The sequence below is a fragment of the Pyrgilauda ruficollis genome, unplaced genomic scaffold, assembly GCF_017590135.1.
Source record: "Pyrgilauda ruficollis isolate IOZ18807 unplaced genomic scaffold, ASM1759013v1 scaffold426, whole genome shotgun sequence".
NCBI lineage: Eukaryota > Metazoa > Chordata > Aves > Passeriformes > Passeridae > Pyrgilauda > Pyrgilauda ruficollis.
Genome location: NW_024525779.1, coordinates 1 through 9,734, shown reverse-complemented (window position 1 = coordinate 9,734; position 9,734 = coordinate 1). Strand labels below are relative to the sequence as shown.

The 9,734-nt window shown below is 48.6% G+C and overlaps 1 protein-coding gene across 2 annotated transcripts; it reads left to right on the top strand.

The window, feature by feature from the left end:
* Positions 1-249: 249 nt before the first annotated feature.
* On the top strand, positions 250-5,190 carry HOXC12 (homeobox C12). 2 transcript variants are annotated; one of them, XM_041477973.1, is made up of 3 exons: positions 250-795; positions 1,094-1,130; positions 4,952-5,190. In XM_041477973.1, exons 1-3 carry the CDS (start codon positions 250-252, stop codon positions 5,188-5,190), a joined length of 822 nt encoding a protein of 273 aa, XP_041333907.1. The 2 variants fall into 2 exon arrangements, with proteins under 2 accessions (XP_041333907.1, XP_041333908.1); XM_041477974.1 differs by lacking the exon at positions 1,094-1,130 and having other exon boundaries at positions 250-785; positions 4,920-5,190.
* The last annotated feature ends 4,544 nt before the right edge of the window (positions 5,191-9,734 follow it).

The window sequence follows — 9,734 nt, the reverse complement described above, 5'->3', positions numbered from 1 at the left end:
GAAAGGAGGCGAAAGGGAGGAAGAAGGGAGGGAAAATGAGGGAAAAAAGGAGGAAAAAAGGGAGGAAAACGGGAGGAACTCGGCGCTGTTTTGTCTGGGCTGCGGAGGGGTCCCCCCGCGCTCCGGAGCCGCTGAAACCCATTCCCCCCCGGTTCCCCCGTTCCCCCGCTCTCCTCGGCGTCCCCCCGCTGTCCCCGTCCCCCCGCTGTCCCCGTTGTCCCCGCCGCTCCCGGGGCGGCCCCGCGGACGATGGGCGAGCACAACCTGCTGAACCCCGGCTTCGTGGGGCCGCTCCTCAACATCCACACGGGCGACGCCTTCTACTTCCCCAACTTCCGCGCGTCCGGCGGCCAAATCCCGGCGCTGCCGTCGCTGCCCTACCCGCGCCGGGACAACTTCGCCTCCCTGCCCGCCTGGGCCCCCTCGGAGCCCTGCGGGCCGTACCCGCAGCCCTACCTGGGCTTCGGCCGCGCCTGCGAGCTCGCCCGCGCCGAGGAGGGCAAGTGCTGCTACCGGGAGGGCGACAAGGGCCGCGAGGGCAGGGACGGGGCGCTGCTGCCGCTGGAGCCGCTGCCCGCCGCCAACGCGGGCAACGGCGCCAACCTGGGCAACCATCTGGGCAATTTGGGCAACCTGGGCAACCTCGGAGGAGGATTCGGCAAGTTCGAGTTCGCGGGGCCCGAGGGCGGCGCGCAGGAGCCGCCGAGCTGCGCGTCCCTGGAGTCGGACTCGGGCTCCTCGCTGCTGGCCGAGGGCAAGGGCGACGCGCCGGGGCTGGGCTCGCCGCTCAGCGCCGCCGGAGCGGGTGAGACGGACGGGATTGGGGTTTTGGGGGGATTTGGGGGGTTTTTGGGGGTTTTGGTGGGTGTCAGAGGGGCTTTGTGGTGGGTTTTAGAAGGGTTGCCCCGGGAATGAAGGGGATGCGCCGGGGCTGGGCTCGCCGCTCAGCGCCGCCGGAGCGGGTGAGACAGACGGGATTGGGTTATTTTTGGGGGGTTTTGGGAAGTTTTGGGTTTTTCGGGGGCTTTGGGGGTTTTTTGGGAGTTTTCTTGGTGGGCGCTGGAAGGGTTGCCCCGGGAATGAAGGGGACGAGCCGGGGCTGGGCTCGCCGCTCAGCGTCGCGGGTGCGGGTGAGACAGCGCGGGATTGGGTTTTTTGGGGGGTTTTGGGGTGGTTTTGGGTATTTTTTTGGGGTTTTGGTGGGTGTTGGAGGGGCTTTGTGGTGGGTTTTAGAAGGGTTGCCCCGGGAATGAAGGGGACGCGGCGGGGCTGGGCTCGCCCCTGAACGCCGGCGGAGCTGGTGACAGAACGGGCTCTGGGGTTTTTTAGGGTGGTTTTAGGTGTTTTTAGGGTGGTTTTGGGTGTTTTTGGGGTGGTCTTGGGTTTTTCTGGGGGGAATTGGGGGCTTTTTGGGTTTTTTTTGGTGTGTGCTGGAAGGGTTCCCCCGGGAACGAAGGGGATGCGGCGGGGCTGGTGCCGCCCCTGAACGCGGGGAGAGGTGGTAACAGAAGGGGTTTTGAGGGTTTTTTTGGGGTTTTTGGTGTTTTTGGGGGCGGTGAGAGAATAGGAAGGGGGGTTTGGGGCGGGTCTGGGGTTTTTGGGGTGTTTTTTTTGGGTTTTGGAGGGTTGTTTCTGTGGGCGCTGGAAGGGTTTTCCCCGGGGACGCGGTGGGGTCGGTGTCACCCCTGAGCGGTGGGAGGACGCGGGTTGGGTTTTTGGGGTGGGTTTGGGGTTTTTGGGGATTTTTGGGAGGTTTTTGGAAGGTTTTGGGGGTTTTTAGGGGATTTAGAGGCGTTTTCTGGCGGGTATCGGAGGGATTTTGGAGGAGTTCCCTCCGGGAATAAAGGGGACACGCTCGGTCGGGGGTCATACCTGAAATTGGAATTGGGATTGGAAATGGGGATTTTTGGGGATTTTTGGGGGATTTTGGTGTTTGACGGGGTTCTGTGATGGGTATTGGAGGCGTTGGGAAGGGATTTCCCCGGGAATTTGGGGTTCGGCGGGGTTGGTGTCACCCCTGAGCACAGGGAGGTGGAGAGAGCCCGGGAATGGGATTTGGGGATTTTGGGGATTTTTTTTGGGGTTTTTAGGTTTTTTTTAGGGTTTTTTTGGTGGGTGTTGGAAGGGTTTTCCCCTGGGGATGAAGGGGACGGAGCGGGGCTGCTGGCAGAGCCTGGAAATGGGATTTTTGGTTGTTTTTTTTTTTTTTTTTTTTTTTTTTTGAGTGGTTTTTGGGGTGGAGGCGTTTTGGGGTTTTTGGAATGATTTTTTAGGGTGCGTCCCTGGGAATAAAGGGGACCCGGAGGGGCTGGGGTCACCTGGCAGCGCTGCTCAGCTCCCAAAAAAGGCGGTTTGGGGATTTTAGGGGGGTTTTGAGGGTTTTGGGGGTTTCTGGGGGTGTTTCGGAAGGGTTTTGGAGTTTTTAGAGGGTTTTTTTAGGGAATTTTGGAAGGTTTTCCCAGGGAATAAAGGGCGCACAGCGGGGCTGGTGTCACCCCGAACCTCGGCAGTGACGATAAAATTCTGAAAATGCAGATTTTTTAGGGTTTTGGGGCATTTTGGTGGTTTTCTTTGGGTTTTGGAGGGGGTTTTTGGTGGTTTTTGGAAGGATTTCCCTCGGAATTTGGGGTTTTGTGGGGGCAGTGTCGCCCCCGAATGCGCAGAGCGGTCCTAAAAAAGGGGGGATTTGGGGTTTTGGGGGGTTTTGGGGGGGTTTAAAAGGTTTTCCCCGGGAATTTGGGGTTCGCAGGGGTTGGTGGCACCCCTGAACCGCGACAGGGGTGGTCAGGGTCCAAAAAAAGGGGGTTTGGGGTTTTTGGAGGGGTTTTTGAGGGGGTTTTGGGGTTTTGTAGGAAGTTTGGGGTGTTTCGGAAGGCATTTTTTGGTTTTTCGTTGGGTTTTGGGGTGTTCTGTAGGGTTTTTCCCGGGGGGTCTGGGGTTCGCTGTCACCCCTGAACGCTGGCAGCGCTGCCAAGGTCCTGAAAACCGATTTTTGGGTTTTTTTAACTGGGATTTTGAGGGAAAATTTTGGGTTCGGCGGGGTTGGTGTCACCCCTGAGCCTGGGCAGCGGCGGGAAGGTGCAAGAAAGGAGATTTTGGGGGTTTTTGGGGGGGTTTGGGGTGTTCTGGGAAGATTTTGGGGTATTTTAGAGGAATTCTGGGGCGTTTTAGAGGGATTTTGGAGTACTTTAGAGGGGTTTTGGGGTGTTTTAGAGGGATTTTGGGGTATATTAGAGGGATTTTGGGGTGTTTTAGAGGGATTTTGGGGTATTTTAGAGGGATTTTTGGCTGTTTTAGAGGGATTTTGAGGTGTTTTAGAGGGATTTTGGGGTATTTTAAAGGGGTTTTGGATGAGGGATTTTGGGTTCGGCGGGGTTGGTGCCGCCCTGAACTCGGACAGCGCTGGAATTGGGATTTTTTGGGGTTTTTTTTTTGGGTTTTGGGGGGAAATTTGGGGTTCCCGGCGGCGCCGCTGTGGGGTCAGGCCGCTAGGGGTAGCAGCGAAATCCCGAATGTTTTATGGGGTGCCGCCGCTTTTAACAGAAAAGGCCGTAAACATGTAAATATCCCATAAAAAACAAACAAAAAAAAACCCAAAAAAACTGCGGCCAGAGGCGGCGGCAGCAGCGGGGACGAGGAAAAATGGGAAAAAAGGGAAAATCCCTAAAAATAACAACACCGGGAAGCGCTTTTGGGGTCACTGGGGAGGGAAAAGGGGGGAAAAGGAGATTTTGAAAGAAAAAACAACACGGGGCGGGAAAGGGGAAAAAAAGGGGAAATCCTTAAAAAACCCCAAAAATCGAAAATCCCAGAGCTGGGATTTGGGGTGAGCCACGGATTTTGGGTTTTTTTTTCCCCAATTTTTTTGGGAAGAATCCCAAATTCCTCGCGGTCGCAAAGCTTTGGGGACTGCGGGGTCATGGGGATAAATGTAAAGTGGATTTTTGGGGGGAAAACGGAAAAAAAAAAAAGGGGTTTGCGGAGGGTTTTTTGGGGGGAAGAAGGGGGAAAAGGCGTTTTGGGGAGCGATTTTTGGTGGGAAAATGGAAAAAGGGGATTTTGGGGAGGTTTTTTTTGGGGGGAAAGGGACATTTTGGGGAGTATTTTATGGAAAAGGGGCATTTCGGGAAGGGATTTTTTGGGGAAAAACAAGAATTGGGGATGGGGGTTTTAGGAAAAAAAAGGGAAAAAGATTTCGGGGAGGTTTTTGTAGGGGAAAAAGGAGAAAGGGACATTTGGGGGAGTTTTTTTTAGAGGGAAAAGAGAAATGGAGCATTTCGGGGAGGTTTTTTAGCGGAAAAAAAGGAAAATTGGGCATTTCGAGGAGGTTCTTTTATGGCAAAAAGGGAAATTGAGCATTTCGGAGAGTTTTTTTAGCGGAAAAAAGGAAAAATGAGCATTTCGGGGAGGTTTTTTAGCGGAAAACAGGAAAACAGATTTGCGGGGAGGTTTTTTTAGCGGAAAAAAGGAAAACGAAGCATTTCGGGGAGGTTTTTTAGGGGAAAAAAGGAAATCTGGGCATTTCGGGGTGGTTTTTTATGGCAAAAAGGGAAATTGAGCATTTCGGGGAGGTTTTTTAGCGAAAAAAAAAAGAGGAAATTAAGCATTTCGGAGAGTTTTTTTTAGCGGACAAAAGGAAATATGGGCATTTCTGGGAGGTTTTTTTAGGGCAAAAAGGAAAATTGGGCATTTCGAGGAGGTTCTTTTAGGGCAAAAAGGGAAACTGAGCATTTCGGGGAGGGTTTTTTTAGCAGAGAAAAAGGAAAACGAAGCATTTCGGGGAGGTTTTTTAGCGGAAAAAAAAGGGAAATTGAGCATTTCGGGGAGGTTTTTTTAGCGGAAAAAACCGGCAAAGTCGTTACGGGGCCGCTTCTTTCGGTGGAAAAGCGGGGAAAACGGCTTTTTTTCGGGGGGAAAAGCGGGATTTTCAGGCGCGGCGCGGTCTCGGCAGGCGCGCCCTGGTACCCGATGCACACGAGGTCGCGGAAAAAGCGCAAGCCGTACTCGAAGCTGCAGCTGGCCGAGCTGGAGGGAGAATTCCTGGTGAACGAATTCATCACCCGCCAGCGGCGCCGCGAGCTCTCGGACCGCCTGAACCTCAGCGACCAGCAGGTGAAGATCTGGTTCCAGAACCGCCGCATGAAAAAGAAAAGACTCCTCCTCCGCGAGCAGGCGCTCTCCTTCTTTTAAAGGAAAAAAAAAACATCGCCGTTTCGGGCGAAATCGGGGTTCAAAACCGGCGGGAAAATTGCAAGGGGAGGTGAGGAAAAATGAAACGCTGCCGGTGGGGAAAAAAAACCCCGCACGGAGACTGTGAATCTCGTCCCGCCCGGAGGAAGGAGAAAAGGGGGGATGGAGTTTAAAAATAGGAGGAAAAGAGGAATTAAGTGTAAATAATGGGGAGGGAAAGTGCCCTGGAGGCGGCGAGGAGGAGGAGGAGGAGGAGGAAGGGGAGGTTTGGTGGGAGCTTTGCCAGGCCGAGCTCAGGTGGGAGCGGCCGGAATTCCCGGATTTCCCCCAAAAACCCGGCCTGGGATTGGCGGGGAGTTTGGGGTTCGGCGGGGAGGGGGAAAAAACAGCGAAAATTCGGGATTTTTTGGGGGGAAAATGGAGGCGGTGCCCGGCAGGATCGCAAGTGGGAATTTTTGGGGTGGAAAGGAAGGAATTTGGGGGAGATCGAGGTGGAGTCGTCGATCTGTAATTCGGGTGGAAAATGGGATTTTTTTTGGTCAAAATGAAGGAAATTGGGGGGAAATGGGGAAAATCGAGGCAAATCTTAAAGGATCTGTAACTTGGCAGGAAAATGGGAATTTCTGTGGTTGGAATGAAGGAATTTGGGGGGAAATGGGGAAATCGAGGTGACGTCCCAAAGAATCTTTCATTTCAGTGGAAAATGGGAATTTTTAGGGCTGAAATTCGGGGTTGGATCGCTCGAGACAAAGCCCGGCTGGAAATTAAATTTTTCGCTGGAGTTGGCTCCCGTCAGGGCAGGAAAAAAAGGAATTTTTCTGCTTTTTGGAGACTTTCCCCTCCCTCTCTCCCGATTTTCCAGCGTTTCTTTGTAATGCCCCAAAATTCCGTCTTCCCCCTTCCCAAAAATCTTTTTTTTTCCTGCTGTGGAAAATCTGGGACTTGGGCAGGAAAAACAGAATCCGATTTTCCAGGCGTTAATCCCCGAATCCCGGCCGAGCTCGGGGCATTCCCGGCCGCTGTTTTCTCCCTCAAAGCCGATTTAAACCCCCCAAAATGGGAGAAAATTCCCTTTTTTTTTTTTTGGAAGGAAATCCAAACCAGCTCCAAACCCCGCGGGTTTTGGTAAAAATTAGGTTTTTTCCTCCCGAAAAATCCCCATTTTTTGACCTTTCCGGGGACCAGGAATGGGATTTTTCCCTTTTTTTCCTCCTCAATTTTGGTGTTTCCGATGGAATTTTGCGCTCGAGGCACTTTTGGGATTTTCGGGATTTAGGGAAGGGGATTTTCCTGCCATTTTGGGGAGGGGAAAGGCGGAAAATTGGGGGGAAAATTGGGAAAAAATGGGATTTTTCGGCGGAGGAGTCAGATTTGGGGGCTAATTCCGTGGAAAATCGGGATTTTCCCACGCGCCGCGTTCACGGTCACGGCCGCGCCGCTTTTATGGGAGAATCCCGAAAAAAAACCGGGAAAATCCCAAAAAAACCGCGGCTGGAAGGAGCTCTGCCCCCTTTTCCTGCCCCTTTTTCCCCCTCGCGCCCTCCCGAGCGTCTCCTTCTCCTTTTTCCTGTTTTTTCACCCATTTTTTCCATTTTCCCCCCATTTTTCCCCTCTTTTTCCCTTCCCCCCCCCCCCATTTTTCTCCTTTTCTCTCCCTTTCCCCTTTATTTCTATTTTTTTTCCCATTCCCACCACAATTATTCCCATTTTTCTTCCCTTTCCGAGGTTTTTTTTTGGCCTGGAAAAAAACCCAAAACCACCAATTTTGGGGTCAAGATCCCCCTTCCCCCTTTTTTTCCCCATTTCCCCCCATTTTCCCCCTTTTTCTCCATTTTCCCCATTTTCCCCCCATTTTTCCCCATTTTTCCCCTTTTTCCCCCTCTCCCTCTCCGAGCCGCCTCGGGGCCGTGCAATAAATCCCCAAAACGCCTCAAAAATCCCCATTTTTGGGCAGTTTCGCTCCAGCCCCGCCACATGCAATACGAAATTTCCATTTTTGGGGGGAATTTTGGGGGTCCGGGCGCTCCCCGGGGAGATTTTGGGGCCGTTTCGAGTCCTGGGGGTGCGGAAATGGTCGAAAAACCCAAATTTTGGTGAATTTTGGGTCCTAAACCTCTCTGGATAGGGGGGGAGGAGGGCGGGACCTCGGAATTTGGGGGGATTTACCCCAAAAATCCCAAACGGAGCCGCGGCCTTGGAGGAAATAAAAATGAAATGAAATAAAATGAGAATGAAATGGAAATGAATGGAGAATAAAGCGATAATTGAACGGAAAAGTGGAAAGAAAAGGAAAATCCGAGGGAAGAACGAGACGGAAATAAAAATAAAGGGAAAAAAAATGGAAAGGAAACGGGAATGAAATGAAAAAGTGGAACGGAAATAGGAATTCAATGGAAATGTGGGCGTGGAAGGAGAATGAAATGGAAAAAAATGGGAATTAAAAGGGAAAATGAGAATGAAATGGAAAAAATTGAAATGAAATAGAAGGAAAAGGGGAATAAAGCGGAAATACGGAAGCGAAAGGGAAATGAATTGGAAAAAGAGATAATAAATTGTAAAAAATAAAAATAAAATGCGAATAAAAGGAAATTGCGATTCCCGACCCTCCCCCCGCACAAACCGCGGCAGCGGCAACGAAAATGTCCCAAAAATGCCCCAAAAATGTCCCCAAAATGCCCCAAAAATGCCCCCAAAAATGTCCCAAAAATGTCCCCAAAATGCCCCGAAAATGCCCCAAAAATGGGAATCCGTGCCCGGTCCCGGCCGCGCCCCCGCGGTAATGAGCGAAGGGATCCCCGGCGTTAATTAATGAGTGCCCGGCGTTAATTAGCGCGTTAATTGGCGGGAAATCCGCGGCCGGGGTTCCTCTGTCGAGGCCCGGCTACAAAGCTCCCGGCTGCAATTAATGGGGAAGGAATTAATGAGTGGATTAATTAATGAATGTGCTGATGGCATTTCTGAGGAGAATAAAGGAACTCAGCCCAAAACCGCCCCGTGCTCCTTAATTATTGTTAATAGTAATTATTATTTTGTTTTATTTTATTTTATTTTACTTTATTTTATTTTATCTTATTTTATTTTATCTTATCTTATTTTATTTTATTTTTTTATTTTATTTTATTTTATTTTATTTTATTTTATTTTAATATTATTATTATTATTATTATTATTATTATTATTATTATTATTATTATTATTATTATTATTATTATTATTATTATTATTATTATTATTATTATTATTATTATTATTATTATTATTATTATTATTATTATTATTATTATTATTATTATTATTATTATTATTATTATTATTATCATCATCATCATCATTATTATTATTATTGCTGCGTCCGAAATTCATCCAAAACGAGAGAAAAATCAAAATATTCTCTTTTTTTTTTACTTTTTATGGTGAGGAGAATTTTAAAAAAGTGCCGAAATGAAACGTGCAGAGAAATTAAAAAAAATTGAGGAGGAAAAATGGGAAAAAGCTCAGCTTTTCTGGGGGGAGGAGCTTTTTTGGGGATTTGGGATCCTGTCCGCGGGCCCAGCCCGAAACCACCCCAAAAATTGGGAATAATTTGGATTTTTCCGAGAATTAATTCCAGCGGGAAACCTGCAGGGAGAAGGGGAGGGAATGAGGAAAAAAAGGGGAAAATCGGGAAAAAATCGGGGGAAAAACGTCTCAATTTTTTCTTTTATTTATTTATTTTTTTTTTTTTTCTGTCTGGCTGGGCCTCGAGGAGCCCCGGCGGGGTTTTAATTAGCGGGGGTTAATTAATGAATGAGCGAGTGAAGGAGTCTCGTTGAGGGGAGATGGATGGAGGAAAAGGAGGGCGGGAGAGAGGGAAAGGAACTTTATTTATTTATTTTTAAAGGGGAAAATCCGGAATAAAGGGGAAAATCTGAAATAAAAGGGAAAATCTGAAATAAAGGGAAAAATCCGGAATAAATGGGAAAATCTGAAATAAAGGGGAAAATCTGAAATGGAAAAATCTGAAATAAAAGGGAAAAATCTGAAATGAAAGGGAAAAATCCGGAATAAATGGGAAAAATCTGAAATAAAAGGGGAAAATCTGAAATAAAAGGGAAAAATCCGGAATAAATGGGAAAATCCGAAATAAAAAGGAAAAATCTGAAATGGAAATATCTGAAATAAAAGGGAAAAATCCGAAATAAATAATCTGAAATAAAAGGGAAAAATCTGAACTAAAAGGGGGAAATCTGAAATGGAAAAATCTGAACTAAAAGGGAAAAATCTGCAATAAAAGGGAAAAATCCGAAATAAAAAGGGAAAATCTGAACTAAAAGGGGAAAATCCGAAATAAAAGGGAAAATCTGAAATGGAAAAATCTGCAATAAATAAAAGAGGAAAACCCAAAATATTTTTTCCTTTCTCATTCCCCTCCCCCCCCTCCTTTTTTAGTCCCTTTTTTTCCTTTTTTCCGCCCTTTTCCTCCTTTTTATTCCAATTTTCCCTTTTCCTGCCCATTTCCCCTCCTGAAGGGCCTGAGGCCTTTGGGGCCTTTCAGGACCTGGGAT

Excerpts from the sequence above, each read along its gene's own strand:
- HOXC12 (XM_041477973.1), top strand. The coding sequence starts at position 250 with ATGGGCGAGCACAACCTGCTGAACCCCGGCTTCGTGGGGCCGCTCCTC. Across the intron at positions 796-1,093 it reads TGGGCTCGCCGCTCAGCGCC|CCGGGGCTGGGCTCGCCGCT; the intron begins GCCGGAGCGGGT and ends GAAGGGGACGAG. Across the intron at positions 1,131-4,951 it reads GCTCAGCGTCGCGGGTGCGG|GCGCGCCCTGGTACCCGATG; the intron begins GTGAGACAGCGC and ends CGGTCTCGGCAG.